General features: G+C 45.0%; 1 protein-coding gene across 1 annotated transcript; it reads left to right on the top strand.

Moving 5' to 3' along the window:
* The first annotated feature begins 21,700 nt into the window (after positions 1 to 21,700).
* Positions 21,701 to 25,314, top strand: LOC143835287 (uncharacterized). Its single transcript, XM_077332670.1, has 4 exons — positions 21,701 to 23,648; positions 24,116 to 24,199; positions 24,380 to 24,463; positions 24,743 to 25,314. The coding sequence occupies exons 1-4, from the start codon at positions 23,027 to 23,029 to the stop codon at positions 25,246 to 25,248; spliced, it is 1,296 nt and encodes a 431-aa protein (XP_077188785.1). The 5' UTR covers positions 21,701 to 23,026; the 3' UTR covers positions 25,249 to 25,314.
* Positions 25,315 to 27,002: the final 1,688 nt, after the last annotated feature.

Genomic DNA, 27,002 nt, shown 5'->3' on the forward strand with positions numbered 1-27,002 from the left:
AATGGCTGCTGCTATGCATTGTATGGTTTTAAGCAAGATTGTACTAGCACTGAGAACTTCACTGCCCCAGCTCCCATGCAGGAGCACAAATTGGGGGGGGGGGGGATGAGGCGTACCGGGGCAAATGCACCTCCCGCGTGGGGGCAGGAAGAGGCTGGGCAACCTGCCATGACTAAAACTCCAGCATGCAGCCTGGCATGAAACCTCCAGTATGTTAACGGTCCAATGAGGACTACTGTAAATTAAAGGAGGATACTGTCATCATTGGTAGTATCATTGCTGGTGTCACAATGCTCCCTTTTTATTTTTTGCACATGCTTAGATCAATAAAAAGCACTAAAATATTGATACACCATCGTAATGTTAGTATAATCTGTTTATCTGAACTTTCTTTCTTTCTTTCTTTCTTTCTTTCTTTCTTTTTTTCTTTCTTTCTTTCTTATTCTCTTCCCTTATGACTATACAGGGGAAAAGGTATATTTTGCAAGGGAAGAGACTAGTGACTTACTTTTTAAAAAAATGAAATCTGGAATTTAAAAAACCTGCTTGAACAATCACAACAATACTACAATATTTGTGTCATTTTTTTAAATCAAAAAGGAAACTACCCATCTTCAGAGCATGAGGAGGAGAAGGGATAGTCTGACAATGAGGACAGTCCAGACATCAAAAAGTGGGCTTTAGGTTGCAGGAATAGGCGGGACGAAGAAAACCAACAGAAACATTATGCACAAGGGAAAAGATGACTCAAAATCGGCTTCCAGAAATAGATCAGGGTAAAAGTGTTGTTAAAAGAATCAGGGGAAAAAACCTGGGGAAAAGACAAAATACCTAAAGTGAAAACCAAATGTGTGAAACTGCGTGCAGAAATCAGGGGACAAACTGAACTACTATGGGCCCAGATCAGCTGGACAAAACTCATGTAGGAAAGACCCAAGGGTCAAACTGAATGTGACAATGGCCTTGTGTTGGACCCATGGATACCACGGTCATTTTTCAGCTGAACTTGGACATTTTGAACTCTCCCATGCCTTTTCAAGTGTTGGGCAGTTTAAAAGGCCCAGTCAGGGGACAACTTCACATTATTCCCACTATCCTGTGGGCCTGATCAGGATAGGGCTGTTGCAGCATTTTTAAATGGCCAAGGTTAGCTCTTCAGAGAACATACTCCATTGGACCCAAAGGTTTTATTCTGCTAATGGTGTAACATTTTATTGATTATCTTGCGTTTCCTGTTTGTTCAAGGCAGTTTACAACAATAATTAAAGCATCCCCAGCTAAAAACCAAGCCTTCCTCCTGTGCAAAAAGCCTTCCATTGTAAGAGCTCTTGGTCCAGTGGAAGACATTGGTGGAGCATAACCTTTGGTCCCTTGTCAGGCTTCTATTCAGTTTTGTTGATCTTCACTTAATCCACCCCCTCCCCCGCTTCTGTATTTCTTTCCTAATGGAATAACCAGGAATGACTCCAGTATACAAGCAGAGATCTGCAGGAGGAGTAAAAAGGGTATTTCACAGGTCGCAATTGTAATTCCCTTATTAATGCAACTAAGTGTGGCTCTTGCCGTCACGCTACTTTGCTGAGTCATATTCAGTTTGGCAATAGCTATATGACTCCTAAGGTTCTTCCTGCGGTGTTACTTACCCAAGTACTCCCGTATTGCATGACTTTGTACTTTATTTTACTCGGTGGCATCCTATTTATTCTGTACATTTGTTTCCAGTTAATTAGATGGAAATGCCTTGGATGACCAAGGGCCAATCACTTTCTATCAGCCAAATCTCCCTCATAAAGCAAAAGTCATATCTAAACACCGCCGGCGGCGCCGCGGGCGCCACAGACTAAATAATTCGCTAAGGGGTACTGAAGTGGGCTCTGTCCGTGATGAGGAAGGGTCCAGATTGGACCCTTCCTCTGGACAGACACCGATTGGTCCCTCTGATTCCCAGCCCCATGCTCCCAGCGCCTCTCACTGCATCAGGACGCTACCCGAGGGAGCCCTCGGCGCGGCTGCTGGGGGCTCCCTCCCCGGTGGCCTGACACGACGAGAGGCGCAAAGCGCCTCTCGCCGCGTCAGGCCGCCGCCAGACAGAGCCCCTGGCAGTCGCGCGGAGCGCGGCGGCCGGCGGCTCCCTGCCTCCGCCGCCGCGGCCTTCCCTGCTGCCAGGCCCTCCCTGCCGCCGCTGCCGCCGCCTCCCTGCCTCCGCCGCCGCATACAGCCGCCCCCGGCGCACGGAGCCGTCTGAGACAGCCGTTGCCGCGGGACACCCTGCTTGGTGAGTTCCTAGCGCTCGCTGTATCCCTCTTACAGCGGGCTATCTTTCTAGTCTTGGTATATTTGGACGAACATTGTGGTAAAAAAGTAATAAATATTTGCAATGGTAATTTGAGTGCCATTTGAAGATTTATTTTTTCTCCACCCCCTTCACTCCCAAGACGTCAGATATATTTAACAGAAAGACATTTGTGCAGGAAGATAATTAAAAACAAAATACATTGAATACCACTGGGTCCTGGGCAGGATCTTGAGATACCGATGCTTCCTTTATCCACTTTTCTTTGCATGAGGTTGGTTATCCAAAAAGGCTGGGAGCCTTCTTGATGCTAAGAAAGACCAAAATCATATTCATTGTGTTCCTAAACAAGAGAAACCACGATGCCTTCCTCTCTTATCTACTGTCTGATTAACACGTCGTCTTTTTCAACACTTGATCATAATTAGCTATTTAGGCCAAAAAGATTCCAGCTGAGTCATCTCCTAAAAAAAATGAGATGTATAGATGACCCCAAACAAATTGTGTACTGAAGGTGGTTGTCTACACAGGGGAATGTCTTTACTAAGCAAAAAGGAGTGTTGTGACAGGTTTGACTATCAGGTTTGTTGTAGCACTAACATCCATAGGCTGCAGCTGGTTTCATCAGATGCATTAAGTGAAACCTTAGTCCAGCCTTTCTCAACTTTTTAACCATTGAAAAACCCCTGAAACTTTCTTCATGCTTTCAAGAAACCCCAGAAGTGGTGCAATAGTGCAGAATATGTTTGAGAAACAGAGTTATGTACATGTCCACCAGGCCCCTCCCCTTCCCATCCCCCCCCCAGCTGCATCATTGGCCATTGGGGGCAGGTCAACATGACCATTTATGGTCATACCACCCAATAAATGTTTAACAATTTCTTTAAAATTAATTAACTCTCATTCATTCAGGGAAACCTTCTAGAGCTGTCAAGAAAACCAAGAGTTTCATGACATCTTGATTGAGAAAGCCTTCCTTAGTCCATCAGTACAGAGGGGAAACCTCAGTCTACAGACATATGTCATGCTGTAGGAAGAGCAGGTGAATGAGTTCTTGATAGCTCATGTCATTAGATCCTATTGGACATTGGGATGGAATTGGCTACTGGGCCTGTTGGAAGACCACATTCCATGGGCTACTGTCTCTGTTAGATATCCATTGTTGCCTTGATTAGAGGCTGCCTGTAAGCAAGAAAAGCCCAAGCTGTGTGAAAGAGAATATGTAAAAGAATCCAAAGGATATACATTTAATTTATATGTGTTGAATTTATTTGGTTGGTACCGTGGTTATTATGACCTGGAGCCATCTACTTGCCTTCATTTTTATTTTTATTTTTTACCTTCTGAGACTGGATTCTAGTGACACACTGATGTTTACAGGACTCCACCCATTGCCCACTCATGTCCCTCTTTTCCTTGCAGAGCTATTGGAGGGCTGAAATTTTACAAATGCAAGAAAACGGTGCTAGAAAACTGTAGGGATATCAGGGAGGGAAATTACTGAAAACCAGCTTGGTGTAGTGGTTAGGAGTGCCAACTTCTAATCTGGCAAGCAGGGTTTGATTCTTCGCTCCCCCACGTGCAGCCATCTGGGTGACCTTGGGCTCACCACAACACTGATAAAGCTGTTCTGACCGAGCAGTAATATCAGAACTCTCTCAGCCTCATCTATCTCACAGGGACTGTTCATGCACTGGGAATTTCACTCCCCCAGCTCCCATGCCGGAGCACAAATCGGGGGCAGATAAGGTGCACTGGGCCAAATGCTCCCCCACGTGGGTGCAGGAAGAAGTTTGGCAACCTGCCACAACCTGCAGCCTGATATGAAACCTCTAGTGCGTAAATGGTCAGGGTGTCTGTTGTGGTGAGAGGAAAGGGAAGGAGATTGTAAACTGCTTTGAGACTCCTGGTAGAGAAAAGTGGCATATAAGAACCAACTCCTCCTCCTCCTTCTTTGTTATTTGTATAGAGTTGTGAATAATGAAGACAGAATGGCTTCTTCACCTTCTCCAATCAGATTGGGAAGTCTTGCACCTGCGTGATTGTGGCTTTGCATTGTTAGCATTTTTTATGAAGATCTGAGTCAGACAACTTGCATCACAGTTAGAGATTACTGACAGTGCTTTTCAGTTTGAAAGAGGAATTTTTGCTTCCTCTTCCTCGACCACATACTGTGAGACTCATGGTGTTATGTCGTAAAGCTCAGCCTGTTTATCTTCTGAAACAGAATTTAACATGGTCTACTACTATTTTTGTTTTTGGCGTATGTGTAATACACACAAGCCAATAGCATGCATGGAGATAGCACACTGTGCTTTTATATGCAGATACCCTATTGATACAGTTGTTCCTCTTCAAATTAAATTGTTTATACAAACGGAGACTCACTTGGGAGTCATGCGTCTTATTATACATATATGGGAGCAGGGTGTGTTGATGCCCTCTCAACCCAGTAAGGCAAGAGGGTTATTAGCCAAGGCAAAATGTGAATCAGGGGTGACATGGACACTTTCCCCTTCACTTGTAGTAACCGGATTTCCAACTTCTGAACTCCAGTTTCTTCTTTTTAACTACCCTTTTTTGAGTAATAAAAATTAGGCTGTGTGATGAAATGTAGATATATGCAATCCCTGTCTCTTTATTTCCACAGATATGTGTGCTGACACTACATTTTTTGGGATATGGGATATTTGCAATATGGACCTGAATCATGGGCATTATTAGCTGCAAGTTGTCTTCAATCTACCTTCAATTTACCTTTTCCTATCATGGAGGTCAACTGAAAGGGAAATTTCATCTAGTTGATTATTTTGCATGGGCTGATTTCAAGCAGACAGGACCTATTAAAACCCATTAGGATGCCTTTCCCTCTGGGGATGATCCATTCTATCAGATCCTCCCCTCTCCTGCCGAAAAATAAGAATCTTGAAGAGGTTTAAAATCCACCACTCTCCACGTACCATGAAGTGACCTTAAACACTTCCATCCCCAAGTAATCCAACTCATGTCCAGAATAAATACCAAATGCAGCTCTTTGGTATGGTTTGAAACAGTCTTGTGTTTGCCAATGAAATTCTGAGCAGTCAAGATCGTCCTGGAAAAGAATCACAAGGGAGATAAGTAACTAATTGTTTGGACCCTCTTCTCCTAATCTGGCTCAGCCAAATTTTGCTACTGTACAGTTTCAGGCTCCCCACATTTCAGAATGCTGAGAAATTCCAGAGCCAGGACTTACACAGGTCAGTTTTCTTTGGACAAAAAAGCACTGGATGCTTATGGCCCTTTTATAGTGTTTGTTTTATTTACAAAAAATAGAGGTAGAGCACTGGTGGAGACAAAGATGAACTCCTGCTTCTGTCTCCTCCAAAAACTAAATTGCTCTTTTCTTCACACACAGACAGATAATATCTGCCCCCTTCCTTCAACTGAGAGATGAAGAAAGGTGGGTGGAGCCATTTCCTAATACTTCAAGCTCATTATTCACAGGTAGGAAGCATTAACATTCTCTTGACATGGACTCTGACATAGCCGAAAGGAAAGAATCTGTCATAGAACTGTCAGGCTCTGGCTACAGCTCGGCTCTGATTCTTCTGAGGAAGAGACAGCCAGCAGGCCTGACCTAAACTCACCACCAGTAACAGACACAGCAAGAGGAGAAATAACAGCTAAATAACAGTACAATACCCCCTCAGCCCCTTAGCCCTGAGTTAGCAACAGAGAGCCTTCTGCCAACCAGTTCACCTCCCCTGTCTCCAGAACCTCGGGAACAGTGTAGAAGTGCGAATAGGAGGGAGTTTCAAGACGGAAAGCACAGAGCCAGGTTGACAGCACAACACAGATTCCAAGTTAGCCATGGGAATGAGTGTTTGCAGGAGCAGGGCTGAAGTGGCTGGCAGGTGTTTAGCCTGATGTATAAAAGCAGCAAACAAGGGTGTGACTGTGTGTAAGCAGCTTGATTGTGCAGCATGTATTCCTGATTGGCTCCCTGGACTCTGACCCTGGCCTGTGCTCTAGAACAGTGGTCCCCAACCCGCGGGCCACGGCCCGCTGCCGGGCCGCGAAGGCCTTGGCGCCGGGCCGCAGCTCCCTCTTCCCGCCCCCCCCCCTGAAGCAAGAAGCTCGCGGCCTGGCAAACTTCTTGTTTTGGGAGGGGGGGGGAAGAGAAGCTTGCCGAGCCGCAAGCTAATTGGTCGCTTTGGCAGCCGATTTGCTGGCGGCCCGGAGGGGCTGGGAGAGGGAGCTGCGGCCGCCGGCATGGCGGCGGCACAAACGCGCATGCGCGGACTGCCGGGCGCAAACGCACGTGCGCGGCAGTCCGTGCATGCGTGTTTGTGCTGGGGCTGCTGCGCGTGTGTGGGGCTCCGGGCCGCCCTCTCCTGCCACTCCGGAGCAGCGGTCCGCGGCAACCGGAAGGTTGCAGACCACTGCTCTAGAACTCTGCTTTTGGATTTCCCTTTGGCCTTTAAGTTGTGAGTGTGTCAACTGGTATCGGAACTTGGGAATGGGATTTTGACTACCTCTGCCTGCCTGCTGTGTGTCTGCAGTCAGGGCAGAATCATTTTCCAGTGCCGAACTTATTAGTATACCTGCCTCCAAATTCCCAGAACCTGGTCTGCCCCAGCATGAGTCCTCCTTCCCCTACTATTTAAACATGAATTTTACATTGAACAAAAGAACAAAAAAGCAGCACAGTAAAAATCACATGCCTCCAAGAAGGAAGAAACACAGCTTTGATGGTAGACTGCATAACTGGCTGCTCACAGCCTTTCCACTGACCATAAACTAGCTGGTGACTGAGATCCACAGTAAGGCTTTGCAGAATGCTGGATAAGGTCCAGCTATGAGTACCTGCAGACTCAAGGCTATTGCTATACCTGCAAGCACTCACTCTTGTAAATAGAGGGCCATTCCGCACATCAGAAAAAATAGCGTTACGTCAGTGCAATGGCGTAATGCTATTAAAAATCGTACCTCCGGCTATTCCTCACCTCCTGGGTTTCTCACTTTCCTCTGCTGCTTTCTCATGCTTCTAATCACTCCGCACGCCTGCTTGAAATGGCTGAGGAGAGGAACACACTACACACATGACTCTCCTCTGCCTGTCAGTCAAGCCAGGCAGCCCCTTTCTCCATGGTTTAGAGGGCCCACGATGCAAGGAATTTTTTTAAAAAGTAAAACTTCTCTATTGCTATGACTATGCATCTAATCATAATCATAGATGCATATAGCTTATTTTACTGCACCACCTGTAGATTTATGAGCCTTGAAGCTTTAATAAAGAACCCTTTCCCCTTTTTTTGGGGGGGGGGTTTATAAAAGCATGCTGTGTGTGTTAACTGGTGGGGATTTTTTTTTTTTTTTTGCTCTTCCTGGACAATTTAACGCCTATTCATTGTTCCAGGCAGTTTGGTTTCTTTTTAAAAGCCCCGTCCCTGGGAGAAGGGAGGCGGGTGCGAGGGTGAGCACTGGTGGTGGAGATAGCGCTACTTCGGCTCCACACATTTCCTTCGCATGTGACTTGTTGGTGGATCTTCTTTGATTGTGCTACATATTTTGGGAAATCCACTTTATGCGATTCCCCAGGTGTTGCTTTAAAATGGAGGATGTTGCTAGAGGTTTGCTGCTGGGATACTGGATGTTGATGACATTGTGCAAAACACCAAAAAAATGGCGTCAGTGAGAGATAAGCATTTCACAATAGTTTCCGGGTGCGGAATGGCTATCAATTTAGCCTTAGCTGTCTGGAATTGGCAGCCCCCCCACCCCCAGCCAGAATACAATTCCATCATTAAATGTTTAGCCCAAGATTTGTTACAAACTTCATTCCTGAGGTCACAGTGCCTTAGAGCCACGTAATGCGGAAATAGCAGCTAAAGCTGTAACAGTCTGCACTTAATGTGTTCTGTGTAGCATAACACTGCTTCGCACTTGTATTGTTTTCCGGGAGTAGCACAAACATTTCCTTTCACATGAACACATTGTTCCCAACTCCTGGTGGCTTCTGTGTTATCAGGATCCTGGATAAGATAAAGAGGAGATGTTGCAACAAGTATAGCAAGTCCTTCAGATAATCATTGGTGATTGTTTTCTTTATTTCCATGTTTGGGGGTGGGGAGGCAGGAGTGGTCCTTCGAGAGAAGCTTCCTCTTGGGAAATGGAACCTTATATATTTGCTGGAAGGGGCCCCTACAGACTGGTGGGCCCTCAGACACAACAGAGAGCAAGGACTGTGTATGAGTGCTGTCGTCATACTGCTAGTCTACACTGAAAGTACAGAGCATGAGCATCATCTAGCAGAACTGGGAGTTAAGTTGAAGGAAGACAAACTTGTGCATATTGTACCCTCCTGGCCTACAGCATTCACAATGGGCCCTACTGCATGTGATGCAGAGTAAAGGGGGAAATTAAAGTGGCAATCTTCCTGAATGTCAGGTTAATTCTGGTCCTTTTCCTACACATCAGGACAAATGGCAATTTTTCCTGAATATAATTACAAATTTTGATAGGCTATTGATGTTAAAGTTGGTTTTCTTCACTTCTACCCTATCATTCTCCCCAACGGGGACCCAAAATGGCTTACTTCATTCTTTTTTCTTCTGCTTTATTCTCATAACATCCTTGTAAGGGAGAGATCTATGCCTGGGGTTCCCCCAGATCCAAACAGCAACACTATTTATTTATACCAGTGGTTCTCAACCTTCCTAATGCCGTGACCCTTTAATACAGTTCCTCATGTTGTGGTGACCCCCAGCCATAACATTATGCAAGTGTTCTTTCACAGAAATTAATCTGAAATTCACCAATGGCATGAAGATCCATTGTTCATGGCTGTATATAAATTGTTTTTCCCCCTGGGGTTTCTCAGTTCAGTTCTGCCTCTTGTCCCACCATGCCAATCATGCTCTTTTCCACTGCTCCAGACAGATGAATGCTCTATCTTGATCTACCCTGCAAGGCTGTTGTGTGGATGAAATGGAAGAGGAGCAATGTCAGCCACTTTGGGACCCCTTTGGAGAGAATGGCTGCTCGCCCTGCTGCGACTCCTGTGAAAGGGTCGTTCGACCCCCAAAGGGGTCCCAACCCCCAGGTTGAGAGCCACTGATTTATAGTGTCATAGACCAAAATATAAGGATATAAGAAATAAAAAGCTTGTGGTATTTAGGATAAAAGATCAGTCACCAAACTGTTATAGAATCACACAGAATCACAGAATCATAGAGTTGGAAAGGGCCATATAGGCCATCTAGTCCAACCCCATGCTCAACGCAAGATCAGCCCAAAGCATCCTAAAGCATCCAAGAAAAGTGTGTATCCAACCTTTGCTTGAAGACTGCCAGTGAGGGGGAGCTCACCACCTCCTTAGGCAGCCTATTCCACTGCTGAACTACTATGACCGTGAATTTCCCCCCCCCCCTGATATCTAGCCTATATCGTTGTATTTGTAGTTTAAACCCATTACAATTTAAACTGAAAGAGATATTAGAAAATATTAAAAGAAACTTTAAGAATTCCTTATATTCTTGTATTTTCATGTATGACCATATAAATAAATATTTATTGTTGTTTCCTGGGGTTCCCCCAGATCCAATTCCAACACTCTATCTAGAGGCCTGTTTTTACATCATTAGCATATTCATGTATAAATAGTGCAAAACAGCATTAAAATGGTATACAGATGATTTTTTTTAAAGCCCACAGCATTTAATAGAAGGGAAGAGAATAGTCTTTGATGCTCACAAATGAAAATAAAGAAAAATACATATTCATACAGCCTTAAAATTAAACTGGTTGAAACCTCTGAATCATGACCACAGTAAAATGATGCAGACAGAGCATTAACATACATAGTACCTCTAAACGCTTCTTATTTGTTTCTTTTTCCTTTAAAAGTTCTTGCTTTCTGTTACCGCCAAAGTTGAAATCAAAAGGAGGAGTTAGTGGTTCAAGACAATCTGGATAAACTTGTTTGTTTGTAACCAAGACAAGAGATGGTCTGTCACTCTCAAAGAATGGAAACCCACACATGACTCTCCTGCCACATCAGATTAGTCCTGTCAGTCATGTGTGACTTAATCTCTGTGGAATTTTCAATGCTTTTTGTCCATTTGACAAGAAAACTGATAGTGGCTAATTGTACGCAGATACACTAGCAGGGCAGAGTAGGATAACAGGCACCCCACCTCCGTTACCCTCACACAATCACCTCCTGTTGCGTATAAGACTGGGGCTTACATCACTTTCTGTTTTCCACAAAGAAGTAAATAGAAACAAAGGCAAAAATATCATTGAGTGTCATGGGGTGACAGGGCTACAAAAGACAATCTTTTAAGGTCACAGTGGGTTTTGTTTGTAAACACAGAATCCCACTGTTCGTGGTAAACTCTTTCAAAATTCAAAAGCAATGCCCATTTAGCTAGCCGACAGTTTTTGAGATTCCATAGATATCAAAAAATGTTGATGTTTTTTTCAAAAATGGTTGTCGGTATATCACTACAGCTTCAAGACAATCTAGCGATGCACTTACTTGTTGTTGTTGTTAGTTGCAAAGTCATGTCCGACCCATCGCAACCCCATGGACAATGATCCTCCAGGCCTTCCTGTCCCTTACCATTCCCCGGAGTCCATTTAAGCTCACACTGACTGCTTCAGTGACTCCATCCAGCCACCTCATTCTCTATTGTCCCCTTCTTCTTTTGCCCTCAATCGCTCCCAGCATTAGGCTCTTCTCCAGGGAGTCCTTCCTTCTCATGTGGCCAAAGTATTTGAGTTTCATCTTCAGGATCTGGACTTCTAAAGAGCAGTCCAGGCTGATCTCCTCTAGGACTGACTGGTTTGTTCGCCTTGCAGTCCAAGGGACTCACAAGAGTCTTCTCCAGCACCAGAGTTCAAAAGCCTCAATTCTTTGACGCTCAGCCTTCCTTATGGTCCAACTTTCACATTCATACATTGCAACTTGGAAGACCATAGCCTTGACTAGATGCACTTGACTAGATGGCAGGGTGATGTCTCTGCTTTTTAGGATGCTATCTAGATTTGCCATAGCTTTCCTCCCCAGGAGCAAGCGTCTGTTAATTTCTTTGCTGCAGTCCCCATCTGCAGTGATCTTGGAGCCCAGGAAAATAAAATCTGCCACTACCTCCCTTTCTTCCCCATCTATTTGCCAGGAATTGGGCCGGATGCCATGATCTTAGTTTTCTGGATGTTGAGTTTCAAGCCAACTTTTGCACTCTCCTCCTTCACCCGCATCAAAAGGCTCCTCTTTGCAATTATTTGTTTTAAAAGACGGCAAAAAGAATTCTAGCGGAATAGGGTGTGTGTAAGATGCCACAATGGGATACCACAGAAATTAGCCCCATGCAGATGCGCTATTGCCGTCGATGGTGCCTCTGCATTTGCATCCACAGCGAGAGCACCACAAAGAAAAGTCCCCATGTAGCAGCCCCCCACCTTTCCCTTCCAGCAGTATGAGCAAAGCTAATGAGTGTGTTCCAGTTTCAAAGCCCCTGGATATAATTATAAAGAGCAATCCCGAAGATTATATCTTTATTGGAAACACATCTAGATACTTTTCTGTGTCTGGCCTATTTAAGATAAATCTAACCAGATCGCAAAAACAAAGCCAACACTCATACCTTGGTAATAAAAATAGAATGATGAATTATTCTAATCACACTCCTAGGAGCTTTTTAAAAAAAATTAAACCTCAGAAGTATTTTTAGAGCATCGCTATTTGGGAGGATATTTCTGGCCATTTTTTTAAATGGGACAATTGTAGACACACACACACCCCTCGTCATCATTTTTGTCAATGTTAACAACAACAACAACAATAATAATTTATTCATTTAGAATATGTTGTTGGCAAAGTTTGGCTATTCAGAGAGAGCAAAGCAGTAGGCTTCTTAAAGAATAAAATTGATTTTATTAATGAAGAAAAACAACCATGTATTGAAAGAGAGAGAAAGATACCTCTGGACAAGGAATTTGTCCCTGGACAGCCTCTCATTGCTTACAGGTTTTAGTGCTGCTTCCACATGATGTTGGCAGCAACCCAGAGTTCTCCAGTGGGTGGCACGAGTTTTCGTTCAGTTTGCTCCGTGATGAGGGAAATTGCAAAATCCCGATTTCCCTCTTGTCATGCTGCAAATCAGGGTGCAAACAGGGCCAAGCCTGTTTGGAGGGAGAAACATACAACAGTCTCAGTAGCATTTTACCTACCTGCACAACTGCCCTCCCCTCTCCATTTCCTGATCGAAATTATTTGCCGGCGTATAAGACGACTGGGCGTATAAGACGACCCCCCAACATTTCCACTCAAAATATAAAGTTTGTTATATTACATTACAGTACTATGGGCCACTATGGGCAGCTATGTCTATCCCAACTGAAGTGCACCCGGCGTATAAGACGACCCCCCCACTTGGAGACATATTTTTCAGGGGAAAAAAGTAGTCTTATACGCCAGCAAATACTGTATTTTTAAAACTGGCATGGTCCACAAAGCAACGTTCCCTCACTGTGAACAGAATGTTATCTTCATTGTACACGGTATACTGGGATCGGGCAGCTAAAAAACATTCCTGTTTGTGTTTTCTGGTGGTGGGGTATGAACAGGGAAAGGGTGTGTGTGTAATGCAGAAGTCCTCCCATCAAATGTTTTAAATCTTTAGCATTAGCATACAATCATCGTGGTCTAGTTATCATGGCCAGCCTATCTCAAATCTACCCGAACATAAAGAGAGACCATTATACAAAGAATCCTGGAAAGGGATGTAAGGAAATGTTTTATTGTTGTGGCGTGATCCCGAAGCAAGGCGGAAGTGCAAGATTTTTTTTAAACGTTTTATTGTTGTGGCCTTTCCCCATAGCAATGCAGAAGTATATATTTTTAAAATTAATTTTGGGACTATCCATCCATCTATCTTCTGTCATCTATCATCTATCGATTTGTTGCCCGCCGCTCTCAGCAATGCTGGCTCACGATGGGTAACAGATTAGCAGTCTCACAATAAAACAGTAAAACTATAAAAACTAGAAAACCAAATTTTTGTTTGTTAAAATTGGCGGTGGCAGTATCATAACCCAATTCCCACCCTCCCTGAAGATGGTGTTTCCAGCCTTCCCATCAAATGCAGCTCTAGGATCTGCTTCCTTGTCAGTTCCAGGTGATTCCAGTGCTGCAATTAATAACTTTATATACCTTTTTTGCTTACAGCAAACTCAAGGTTTGTTAAAAATGCTTAATAAAGCTACATCATAAATCCAAGTCAACTCATTTTATCTTTCCCAGCATAAAAGCCAACCATCTAAAACCATCACAAAACCCTGCCTTGAGTTCCACAATGCTTTATGTCATTCAAGAAAAAGAACCTACACTAGCTTTCTCCAACAGATCTCTAAGTAGGCAAACATGTTGTGACATTCCAGGCTTATAGTCTGCTGAGAAACAGCAACAACAGAGCTGTGCAATCCAAGCACACAAGCCATGTGACTCCTCTCTCTGCATGATCTGGTGCAACAGCTTCATTTGTCGCAGCAAGGTCTGGCGTCAACCCGCACATTCTACAAGAATCCAAGCTCAGGCATTTTCAGCAGCTTCCTCATACAGCAATACAGCCACTTAGAGGAGGTTAGGATAGGGGTTCTATGGTTTTGGCTACGGATACTAGCCCCCCAGTGGGACCTGGGGTACCCCTGCAATTATAGCTCATCTCCAAGCTAAAGTTACCCTGGAGAAAATGGCAGCGTTGGAAGGTGGACTCCATAACATTACACTCTACCGAGATCCTTCCATACCCCAAATCCCACCCATTCCGAGCTTCAGCTCCCAGAGTCTCCAGGTATTTCCCAATCCAGAGCTGGCAACCTGTCTTTCCAGTCAGGCTGCTTGACAGAATTGTTTGGGAGAACTTTGGGGTCAACCTGAGCCAAGGGGGAATATTCTGGGCATACAGTGCAGCTGCCCAGTCAAAACAATACAAAACACTGTACAAGTTTGCAAGTCCTCCACACTTCGTCATAGATGTTAGAAAAGAAGATGAGGGCATGGGAGAGAGAAAGATGTTTTTGGCCATGATCTTAAAAGCTCCTTGCGGCATCCTGCCAGCCATAAATAAGTAATGCGGAGCTGGTACTAGGTTGCACCCTTGGCTATTCTGGAAGAAGAAGAAGATACTCTGGCAACTCCTGACATGAAAATTAGCAATTGATTGGAACATCATGTCTACTCGCAACCTCTGTCTGCTTTGAAAACATGGAAACATGCTATTTATAGGCCTTTCTTAAAGCAGGAATTAAAGCAATAAATAAAGATGTTTTAAAAGCAGCTACATTCTAAGATTAGTTGCACAAATGAAGAGATAGTAATCGATTCAGCTATTTCAGTCTCTTCTGTTGTATAATGTCTTAATAATACATTTTTCCACATCAAAGAGTACATAATAGCATAAGGGCTGGCAGTTCATAAGTTCCCTGCGTTTCTATGGCCAAAGGGTAGGAGTTTGAGGCGCGTTGTGGCTGGTTGTCCTTGTAGGAAGACACCTGTTTGTTTGCAGATTATTTTAGCAACTTAATTTGCAATACTGTGATGTTCAGCTCCTGATAAACAGTTACACCCTTTTAAAATAGATACTATTTCTAGCACATAATAGGCAGAATGGGAAGGTTACTCAGATGCCACTCATGTTACCCACTATTTGCATGGAATTGTTTTACTTAAGGATAGAAAAAGACCAAGTTACGTTTGTTTTATTTCATTTAGTACATTTTTATTCTGCCTTTCCTCCAGGGAGGTGCGGAACAAACCTACATTGTTCTGTTCTCCATTCTATCCTCATATTCTATCCTCCATTCTATTCTCTCCATTCTATCCTCATGTTTCCATCTCCGCCAGGCTCGGCTACGGGCGCCCTATCTGTCCTCTGAACACTTGGCCACAGTGATCCATGCGACGGTCACCTCCAGATTAGATTTCTGTAACTCGCTCTACACTGGCCTGCCCTTGGGCTTGATTCGGAAACTGCAACTGGTCCAAAATGCGGCTGCTAGGATCCTCACGGCTACACCTTGGAGGGCACATATCCAGACACTGCTGAGGCAGCTGCATTGGCTACTGGTTATCTTCCGAATCAGGTTCAAGGTTTTGGTTTTGACCTTCAAGGCCATCCATGGTCTGGGCCCAGTGTATATGAGGGACCGCCTATTGCCCTATGGCCCCCACAGGGTCTTACGCTCTGCGGGGGCTAACCTATTGGTCATTCCCGGTCCCAAGGAAGTTCACCTGGCCTCGACCAGGGCCAGAGCCTTTTCAGTCCTGGCCCCAACCTGGTGGAATGAGCTCCCGGAAGAACTGCGGGCCCTGCGGGAATTGTCATCATTCCGCAGGGCCTACAAGATGGAACTCTTCCGCCAGGCTTTCGGTTGAGGCTGGGCAGCAAGAAGATCTAGCCCCCCCTCACAAATGTGACGGTTGCATCTGTCATCTGCCACCTCCCTTTCCCTTCTTAGTGGGTGTGGAATTGGGTTAGTTATATTAAATTTTACCGCCATTCTTGTCTTAACATTTGTATTAATTGTATTTTTTATTGTGCTTTTATTGTTTTAGGGGATTGGTTTTTATGTGACCCGCCTTGAGCCTCCGGGGGGAGGCGGGATATAATAATAATAATAATAATAATAATAATAATAATAATAATAATAATAATAATAATAATAATAATAATAATAGCTATGTGGGACACGTCCAGCTGAGAAAGAGAGTAGCCAGCCAAAGGTTCACCAGCAAGCATCACTGCAGAGGAGGGATATGAATCGGAGTCTCCCAGGCCTTAGTGTTATACCCAAGAAGGCAGAGATATGTCTTTACCAAATTAAGAACTTTCCATTGTTTGCTGCTACGCTTGCTTCTCCTTCACCCTTCAAAATAGTGGTTGTCGCAGGCAGGGGGGAAGAGATCCGGGCCTGGAGATGAATTTTATCCTGCATGTCCATTCTGCTGGTGGTGGCCCTGTCCTCTGCTTCAATGAGCCTTCTTCTGATACAAAAGTTTCAGGTCTCTTGTTCAGGGAAAAGCTTTAGAACTCAAAAATAGTATTGTAATATATATTTTTTTAAATTTCAACATAGGTACAATTTGCCAGGTGCCCGCAGATGTCTCTCTAAAAGTGGGACAATCTGGTCACCCAAGGGCCACAAGTCCCTTGATTCCTGCCTTATGGCCCAAGGCTTCACACCTCTGGCTACTTCCAGGCTAACGGCCAAATTAAATGTTAAGTTTCTCAAAGAGTTCCTTCCAACTATAGTATGCCTTTGAAAAAAATCAACAAAGAGCCCAAAGGAGCTTGGAATGGCATTTTAGGAAGAGGAAGGGTTCCTACATCCCCGCAAGCTATTTTCCTGCTTGAAAACTCTATCAGGGTGGCAGTTATTTCTCTGTGCATATGAAGCAGCTAAATTGGGAACATAACCCCCCCTCTCCAAGTAGTGCTTTTTATGTGGAAAAATAATTTTGGGGGGAAGCTGGGAGCCCTTCCACTGTAATACTGTTAAGAGCCTGTTGGAGTTCTCCGTTCGTTCGTTCGTTTGTTTTTTAAAAAGAAGCTGTTCCTTGCAGCTACTGTTTGACTGTGGAGAACACAAGTTGGGTTTTCCAGCTCTTTGCAAAATGTAATGTTTAGGTTGGCATTAAGTACGTGTGAGCAGGGGAGAAGCCAACTCAGCTGCTGCGAGTAAGCTGGCTGGATTGTTCCACCTCCCTCCTCTGCTAGCCCACAATTATGGCAGGAATGGATTGATTTTCCCCATCCAGACATCATTTTCTTCATTATTGGGTTTATACAAGTTCATGAGGGATATATATTTATTTTGGCGTGCTTGTCCTCTGTATTCTTCGCATATTTGTTTGGGTAACTTTATTTATATTGCATTTTCATCCTGATTTGGAACAGCTGTGACAACTCCAGAATGTATGTTAAATATTAGTGTTTTTTCAAAAATAGTTATTTTTTATTTCTCTCATCTTTTTATTTTATTTTATTCTTTTAGAACTGTAGTAACAGAACAGCACGGATTCGAGTAGCCTTGCTCATCTGAAGCAGCAGAACACATTTGAAGTCCTGGGGCATCTTTAAGACCAACAATGTTTTATTCAAGGTAGGAGCATTCGTATGGACACACACCTCCTCAGATACAATTGGCTTCTATATTGATAGAACAGCACAGTATGTTGCTTAATAAGAGAGAGGTTCATAGACGATTGCAATGTGTCACCTTGCTTTTAGAGCTGCCTTTTTCAGCCTTTTGACCACGGAGGAACCTCTGAAATATTTTTCAGGCTTCAAGGAATCCCAGAAGTTGTGACATGCCCCTTCAGAGAAGTGGTTGCAGAAGTAAATCATCGACCATTTACCTTTTTTCCATTGTGGAGAAAGAGACTCAGCCTTTAGAGCAACAGGGGAAGTGGGTTCCAGGGACATCTAGTGATGTCAGCAGCCATCTGAACTTCTGGGAAGGACCATGTCACCCCTGGGGAGCTCTCATATAACCTCAGGGTTCCTTGTAATGCTGCTTGGGGACCCCTGTTTTAGAGCATAGGCTTCCATCTTTGTAACCCACTTTCTTGTTTGTTTACATTGCTGACCAGTTCTATAATCCTAGTCATACTGTACTATAAACTGGAGTTCACTCCTATTTGATTGTTTTACATTCTGCAATCTTCCTTGAATCTCAGTGAGAAAGATGAAGTCAACAAAAATAAAATATTATTTTCTTACAGAAGTATTTCCCACCTGTATTTAAATTTCTCTTTATACTTTAGATGCTAACAGTGCAATCCTATACAGTGATTGTAGTGGTGCAGTGATTGTACTAAGGTCTGGGAGACCCAGATTCAAGTCTTCATGCTGTCATGGCAGCTTGCTGGGTAACCTTGGGCCAATAATGTACTCTTAGCTTAACCTCTTAGGTTGTTGCGAGGATAAAATGGCCCAAGGTAAATCAGTTCAAGTCCATTGGGGGTGGTTTCTGTTTAGGATTGCAATGTGAAACTATTCAGCAGCGGTATCCATTCAGCAATCATGGCCAGACAAAGCATTAACATTGAATTCTGAGAAGTCTATGCTCTTTTTCCTTCCCCCTGATTTGCAGAATCAATTTAACAGAATATTTCCCAATGAAGAAGAACAAATACCAAATGGAGCAATACTGAAGGGGAGGAGGGGCTGACAACATACCCAACACTTTAAAAAAGTATTGCAAATATTTTGTACTCTTTATTGAGGAAGGCATTAGCCTTTCCGTGCAGCTGTTTAAATTCCACAGCGTGTCATTTGTATGTCTTGAAGTTATACATTAATAGAAGAATGATCATTTCCCTGATACATATATTTGTCGTTGCAAAATTCAACACATGAGTAGTTTTAATGAATGAAGGCTGTACGGATAGGTACTGGGCTTGACGCAAACTCTAGTCGCTCCATTACCTTTCCATGGAAAAGTTTCAGACAATGTTTTTAGAGGAATCCTGGGGTGGAGGGGGGAGAGGATTGGAGATCTGAGCATATCTATGAGAGGAAAGATCCAGTTCTCATTAGTACATTCTAGTCTCTGCCCCAAATTTTCTGGTTCTCTTTCAGATAGTGGTTCACTGAGAAATGCAAGAGCTCAAATGTACCTGGAGATCTAGTTCATCCAGAAGCCATTTGCTAGGGTCAACCTATGGTTACTGGATTTTTGCAGTATTTGCAGTATTTTTGCTATTGCAGTATGGACACGTGTTATAAAATGTAATATTATGATGGCCCTGAAAGGGTTTCCTGAATGGGTGGGAGCTAATTATTTTAAATATATTTTTAAAATTTGTTAAACATTAATTGGGTGATGATATGATCATATATGGTCATGTCAACTCCCCTCTCAAAGTAGCCAATGATGGATGGGCTTGGAAGGGGTAGGAAGGGGAGGGACCCCAGGTGGGTGTGTACACAGCTATGCTTCCCAACCATTTTCTGCACAATTGCGACACTTCTGGGGTTTTTCAAAGCCTGACAAATGTTTCAGGGGTTTCTCAATGATAAAAGAAGTTGAGAAAGGCTGGCTTAGATTGAAGGCTCTGGGAGCCTTGGGTGATCGTGGTACGCCTTAATCCGTGTCTGTTCTTGAAACTGCACACTACTACTAAAGGCCTAGGAATGGCTAGCAAATAATTCTTAACTCCCTCTAGAAACATCAATTCCCAAAGTAATATTTATTCATTCATTAAAATATTTATAGGCTGCTTTCTCCAGTTAATGAATCAAGGTGGCTAACAACAACATCTAGCAATGTGACTAAAAGGCATCACACAAGAAGATAAATATTTTCAAATGCTGAAATGCCCTAGTGGTTTGGTAGGCCTCAGTCGGCAGTGTTATTTAATAGCTGTGTAAAACCAAGGATTAACTGATTTTTTGTAAGCTTTCATCTATTCAAGATTTTGTTTTCTTTGAGCAGCTGTGTGTTTGAGCCTTTCCCCCCAAAGATTATACATTCTTCCGAATCATTATAAACACTGGCTGTGCTTTAAGGAAACACCAGTGAAGGAGTCCAACATACATACTATCTGACTCATTTCTACAAGTGGCTAGATTGCTGGGGGCAGGGGTCCTCCAGCAGAATCATTCTCTTTCCCCTTGCCATGTCTAGCAAATTAGTAGCTTTCAGCAATGGTAGAAATTCCTATCTCCAATGTCCCCATGCTAGGTGAAATACGGAATATAAATTAGACAGCAATGAGAAGCAAAGCTCATGAAACCTTGGTGGCACGTTAATAAGGGCAATGAGATTTCAGTGAAGAAAAGTAAAGCAAAGCACCGTAGCTGAATTCAGCATCGGGGTAAACTATGATTTTCCTGCAGAAGGCATGACTGTGTGCTTAGCCCTTTCCTGGTATTTATTTCATTGAGTGACATCCCCTTTCTTCATAGGCAGAGCCCAAAGAGATATATAACATTCTAACCTTCTCTAATCTATCTTCCCAACAATACTGTAAAGTAGGTTAGGCTGAAAGTGTTTGACTGCCCCAAGGTCACCCAGCAAGCTTCCATGCAGGCTTGTTAACCTCCAGGTGAAGCCTGGAGTTCTCCTTGAATGCCAACATCCCCTGGATCAGATGGCATCACATCTCGCCTGAGCTCCCTCCATTTCCAGTTGTCTCCTCCAAGTCTCTAGGAATTTCCAAACCCAGAGTTGGCAACTCTACTTCCAAGGCAGAGGAGATACAGGATTTCTGGTCTGAAACAAACTTGGTTCTCTGTAACTTGTGAGTGTAGGTGCCTGCCTGGGTGTTAGGATTCTCTACACCGAGATTCTAAACCACGTTTTAATCTTGATTTATAATTCCAATGTGTGGGGAGCAAACAAACTCTGAATCACCTAGGAGTCTGCATCTGTTCCTCACTGGGGATCTGAGTTAATTTCAAAACAGGAATCCTTAACTGGCCTCCTGCAGGTCCACCTAGACCCTACTTTTTAAACCTTGGATACAAGGTGTGTTTTTAAAATTTTCCTAAGGGAGTTCTTCCCTGCTTTTTAGTTGGCCATGCCAAGATTTTCACCAAGCCTTTCTGTTCCATCTTGTCCCCCTACCCATTCTGTTATTTTTCTTATAAATATCTTTGAAATGATTTCCTGTCCATACCATCTGGGAAAAATAAAGAACTCTGATTTATGTAAGCTTATACTCAAATAATTGTTCCTAGTCTTTTAGGTGTCAGTCGATTTCTGCTTTATTTTGGTACAGTAGACTAAAATGGTTATGTTATTTGTCTCCCAGCATGACCATTTGTACAGTGCTTAATGTTTTCTGTCCCTGGGCCTTTTCTCTGTGAGTTTCATTATATAGTTACTGGATTAAATTGTTTTATCGTTGATTATATTATTGCTAGCTATTTCATTCTATGTGTTCCTTCTCTGGCTTTGTGTGTAGGGTACTCTGTTCATCTGGATTCTAGTAGGTAAATATTAATGGCTTTATGTCTTCTGTGGAGGGGCTCCCTTCTGCTTGAGATAGAATTCTGCCTTGCCACCCTAATGGTGTAAGAGGTAAGGTGCTACCATCTTGCCAGCATAGGGATAACAATCCCAGGCAAGGCCTGGAGTTCTCTTGGAATCACAACTGTTCTGCAGACCACAGAGATTATTTTCCCCGAAGGAAATAGTAACTTCAGAGATGGACTCTATGGAATCACATTCCAGCTGAGCTCCCTTTCTTTCTCAAAGTTCTCCCTTCTCAGGCATCACCTCTCAAGTCTCCTGGGATTCTCTAAACCACAACTGGTCAACCCAGGCCAGCAGATTCCCAGATGTGAAATATTTCTTCTTCCCTGTCCTCACTCAGGGGCATTTCCCACGGCTTAAAAATAGCACAATGGTTGCTGATTGAAAACGCTACTAATTTGCCATAACGCACGACGTCGTTAACGATCTGCAACAATCCTGAAACCGACCCGCCAAAAGCGCTTCGTTGTAGCGCTTTTAGGGGAATCCAGAAAACTGGATTCACCCTCCGGATAGCGATACACTCCTGCAACCAATCTGCAACAGTAGCGCTAAAGACCTGTGCGTTACCATTGTTGCGGGTTCTTCAAAGTCCCTCCTCCCGAGCCTGTCCTCCAAACTTCCGGCGAACTGTTCGCCATTTTTTTTTTCTCCGAGCGAGCGGGGATCTACGAGGCAACGGGACAGCGACTGGCTTTCAAGCACGATCACTTTCGGAAATTCTGCCCGGACACCACAAGAGTTTTTCACAAGCACAGTGGCACACACCGTCACGTTCCCAAAATTTGCCCAAAGCTTAAAACCCCGTCTACCATCGGCCAGTCCTAGCGGAGTCAACGTACAGGGAGCATTTTAAAAAATTTTCCTCTGAGCGTGCCAACGAACGTTCGCCGCTCGCAGTCTCCTGCTTAGCTTAGAGGGGTTCAATAGACATGATTCGTGGTGATATCATGAGGGGCGGCTTATGTGTAGTGGGTCTTTGTGTGGTTCCCGGTGCGTGCTTGTGCTTGGGTGCGGACAACCCCTTCCATTGGCGGCTAGACCTCCGGCAAGCGGAGTTGCCGTCCCTCGTTCATTTTAAAAAATTTTCCTCTGAGCGTGCCAACGAACGGTCGCCGCTCGCAGTCTCCTGCTTAGCTTAGAGGGGTTCAATAGACATGATTCGAGGTGATATCATGAGGGGCGGCTTATGTGTAGTGGGTCTTTGTGTGGTTCCCGGTGCGTGCTTGTGCTTGGGTGCGGACAACCCCTTCCATTGGCAGCTAGACCTCCGGCAAGCGGAGTCGCCGTCCCCCGTTCATTTTAAAAAACATTCCTCTGAGCGTGCCAACGAACGTACGCCAGTAACATGTCATGTTTGGTTGATTTATGCTGTGGCTGGTGAATATTATTGGGGAACTGCCGAGTACTGCCGCACTTGCTCTCGGTTGAACACCGGCATGCGTTTGTGTAATGGCGGACATTTTCCTAAAATGGCTCCCGCTGCATGTTCAAACTGCTCTTCTCGCGTGTAAACGAATCAGCGCATGCGTTAAGTCAAACAACAAGGGCGCCAATCTGGCCATTAGGAGCAGATCCTGTTCCCGCGCGAGGAGCTTTGAACGTGACATGTGACCTAATGTGGCCAATGCGCGTGTCCCCTACTGCCCTCTACCAATCAGGAGCCGGCTAGTCCCTTTGTCTTTGTGTGCGGGAAGGTATATGATCCGTTGCACCCTGCACCTCGCACCACCATTTTGCTCAGCTACTAGCGAAAGCAACATGGAATCCTCTTCTCAAGCCTCGTCCGTCCCTGCAACCGGCCGTGGCCCAACTTGGAGGGACGCGGAGATCAGGGACCTGATCGGGATTTTCTCGGAGGAGAAAATCCAGGACGCGTTCCAGTCCTCCCACAGGAATAGGGAGGTCTTCGAACAAGTGGCCATTAAGATGCGTGCCCTGGGCCACAACAGGACCGGCCTTGAATGCCGGTCGAAGACCAAAACAATGAGGGCAGAGTACATGCGTGCCGTGAACCATAATAAGGGTTCCGGCAACGAAAAGGTTACCTGCCCCTACTTCGAGGAGCAGCGCCAGCTGTACGGAGACGGGGAAGGATCCGGCAGGCCGAAGCGCGTCGGGAGGAGCCTTAAGGTGGTTCGGAAGCCGGCTGCCCCGGTCGAGGAACCACCCGCTGAGGAGGATCCCGGCGAGGGCACCTCGTCCAGCTTTCGCCCTCCACCCCCCGTCCAGCAACGAGCCGCGGAATCGGTAACTCTGGACCTGATCGCCATCGTTCCTGGGGAGCCAGAGGAGGCTCCTGAGCAAACGCCCCTTGCCTCCGGTAAGTGATTTTCTTTTTATTTTATATTTCCTTTTGAGCAAATGTGTGTTCTGACGTTTGGGCATCGTTTTCTCGTGTGTTCGTTGCAACGCATAAGATGGTAGGCTGTGGAGTGCTTGCTATGGTTACTATTTGAAACGGTTTTAATTTTATAATTTAATTTTAATTTTTAAAAGATTTTATAAGATGGTAGGCTGTGGAGTGCTTGCTGTGGTTACTATTTGAAACGGTTTTGATTTCATAATGTAATTTTAATTTTTAAAAGATTTTATGAGATGGTTGGCTGTGGAGTGCTTGATGTGGTTAGTATTTGAAACGGTCATGTTTAACCAACAGCCCCAAAATATTTGCAGCATGCCTCGCCCATAGGCCTTCTGCAGTACTTTGGCTCACTACTTTGGGAGCTTGCTTTGTGGTTCATGGTGTATGCTTGCTCATTTTTCACTATTTTCTGCTCTTGTCCACAGAGACACAGTTGCCAGGGACGGGGCCCCTCGAGTCTCCAGCAGCACCTGACGTGGATAGTGATTCGGGGGCATCAACTAACATTGGTAAGTATTAGTAAAAATAGGGGGGGGGGGCTGTTTTAACTGCTTTGTGCTTTTCTGTTTGTGCAGGGCAGCAGCACTGCTAAGAGAAAGAAGAGAGTCCCTCTGCGTTGCTGGTGTAGGCTTTGAAGCTGGCTTTGCCACCCTTTGGTCCTAGATCTGTTTTTTTTCCTTTTTTTGCAGATTTCATACCCGGAACACAGGAGGAGGAACAGCCTGGGGTGCTTGGACCTCCTGCCCGGCGCAGGCGGATACAGATTCAAGATGGTGAGCGTGCATGACCTGTTCCTTTCGAGCCATAGCTGCAGGACAATGTCGCTAGGCACTAACCATGTGCTCCCTTTAAATTGTTGAGAGTCCTGCTGTGAAAGTAGGCAAAAGTAAAAGCACACCATGGGCAAACAAACAATAACCATGTGCTCCCTGGGGATTGTTTAAATTCTTGGCAGGAAAACACGGGGACAAAAAAGAACACCATGTCCACCATGGTGTGTTTTGACTTTATTGATGTTACTAACAGTTTTGTTTCTCATTTTTTGCCAACAGAGGTTCTTTCAGATGAGGAGGAGGAACCACCCCTGGCTCCAGGCAGCCCACCACCTAGAGGTGCGCTCCCAGCAGAGGAGAGGCTTACGAGGGAACGCGGCAGGCTGAGGCGCGTCTCCGTCTTGACAAGCGTGGGAGAGAGGCTCCTTGAGCACTGCCAGGAGGAGTCACGGCGTGCCGCGGCCGCTGACCAAGCCATGCTCACACTCATTGCCCAGGAGGGGAGAAAATTGAGGGCAGTCCTTAGAGAGACAAACCAAATCCTACGCGAAGGCGTGGAGGAGGTGCGACTGATAAGGAGACTCATGGAGAGGGCTGTAGTGGTCATGGAAAGGGCCTACCCTCCACAAATCGCCCCCACCCCCCCACCACCACCCACACCAACACCACCACTTCCAGCACCCACCCCACCGACTCCCTCTCAGAATGCCTCCACCCAAACAAGAAGGAGGACTATTCTCGGAAAGAGAAAAATAAAACCAGCAGACAAGTACTCCCCCTCCTAGTTTGGCCCACTTTTTCTATTTCATGTTATCTGTGTTTTGTTGTTTGTTGAATAAAGTTTATATTTTTGACTCTGTCTCTGTGTACCCTACTGTAGAATCTGCAAGGCCGAAAGCGGCCTCTCTAGTGATTGTGTATATTGTGGTACTGCTGTGTGGGTTGGAGGTTGGAGGGGTGTTAGTTCAAGGAGTTTTAGGAGTGTGGTGTGGGGTTAAATATGTGCGAGTTTAAGAAGTCACACTGGAGTCTTGTTATAAAATTTGCAATAACATTTTATTTTAAAAAACATTTTAACAGGGGAAAAACATTAGGGAATGAAACTTGGAGCCCCACCAGCACCACCACCCCCCACCCCCCTGGAAAACCTATTTTTTTTAACAAAAGTAGACATTTAACAGGGGAAAAACATTAGGGAATGAAACTTGGAGCCCCCCCACCAACCCCTACCCCAAAACACAAACAGGAAACAAAACTCAGGTCCCACTGCTCCCCTGCCCAGCCCCTTCCATCTCCCTCACTCTCCTGCTCAACCTTCCCACGGACCCCCGGACTTTGCGGCGGAAGAGGTCCTCATCCTCCTTCTTCTTAACTGTGTGGGGAGGGAGAAAAAGTACACATTAGTGCCACACATATTTTCAAATTTCTTTAGTTTACATGCATACACTTTTAAGTGGCCTTAGCCACAGTGTGAGAAGAGTTGGGCAGTGGGGAAAATAACCTACGTTCTTCCGCCTCCCTCTGTTGCCTTTGCTGCTCAATCTCCCCTTTCAGCTCTGCCACTTGAGCCTCCAGGGAAGTAACTCTGGCCTCCATGGCACGCAGCCTTGCCTCCACAGTTTCAGCTATAGAAATCAAACAAAGAATTTGATCACACTCCAAAAGGAAGCATCACATCAGGCTCCCATATGGCTCCATGGGGGTACACACACATGGGTCTCCCTCACAGACATAAAACTCTCACCTGCAGCCTGTCCCGAGGTGGAAGGTCCCTCTTCCTCCCCCTCCTCACGCTCAGGTGCTGTTGCCAGCTTGGATGGTGATTGTGTGGCTGGGCAAAGAAAAAGACAAATCATAAGTAAAAGCACACAAAACAGAGATGAAACACAGCTGGTGGACACACCACAGTTAGAGTCTAAGCGCATAACCAAAGTGGTTCTACAGTACTGGCTGGCTAAGTCAGAGGGGGTTGACAGCATCTAAATACTTTCTCGAATTTCATTGGGGACAGTAGGGGAAAGAGGCAGCTAGTCATTCCATGCATGTTTAAGGGCAAAACACAACGAGGGCAGCACTCACCCATATGCCTCCTCATGTCCAGGGGGGGCTTCCCAGCCTTCTCCCATATTTTAACCATCTGGTCGTGGAAGACCGTTCTCCCACTTGGCTGCGGGATCCCCCCCCCACTGTTCCAGACTGTTTAGGAAGTCCAGCTTAAGTCGCTTGAATTTTGTCCGGACCTGCTCCCAGGTCCGGATGTAGCCCCTCTCCCTCAGCTTTGAAGCCAACACCAGGTAAGCACCCTTGGTGTGGCAGTGGGTGCTGGCCATAAGGCGGCCAACACTTTTAGATTGGAGCACAAGCTCCAGAAGTGCCTCAGCCTCGGCGCGCTGCCAGAAGGAGCCCTTCCGTGGCTTCGGCATCTTCGGAATGACGGTTAGGGAACGAACGTGCGTTGCTCCGATCGACCACCCCGTTTTTTAAATGTATCAAAGCTGCCCACCAATAAAATTATTCATTGGAACATAAGTGGATTGAT

The sequence above is a fragment of the Paroedura picta genome, chromosome 4 (genome assembly GCF_049243985.1).
Source record: "Paroedura picta isolate Pp20150507F chromosome 4, Ppicta_v3.0, whole genome shotgun sequence".
Classification (NCBI taxonomy): domain Eukaryota; kingdom Metazoa; phylum Chordata; class Lepidosauria; order Squamata; family Gekkonidae; genus Paroedura; species Paroedura picta.

What these genes read in the sequence shown, in the direction of transcription:
- LOC143835287 (XM_077332670.1), top strand. Translation starts at nt 23,027, where the DNA reads ATGATCCGTTGCACCCTGCACCTCGCACCACCATTTTGCTCAGCTACT. An exon ending in GCAAACGCCCCTTGCCTCCG is followed by an intron (nt 23,649 to 24,115) that starts GTAAGTGATTTT and finishes TCTTGTCCACAG; the next exon opens with AGACACAGTTGCCAGGGACG. An exon ending in GCGGATACAGATTCAAGATG is followed by an intron (nt 24,464 to 24,742) that starts GTGAGCGTGCAT and finishes TTTTGCCAACAG; the next exon opens with AGGTTCTTTCAGATGAGGAG.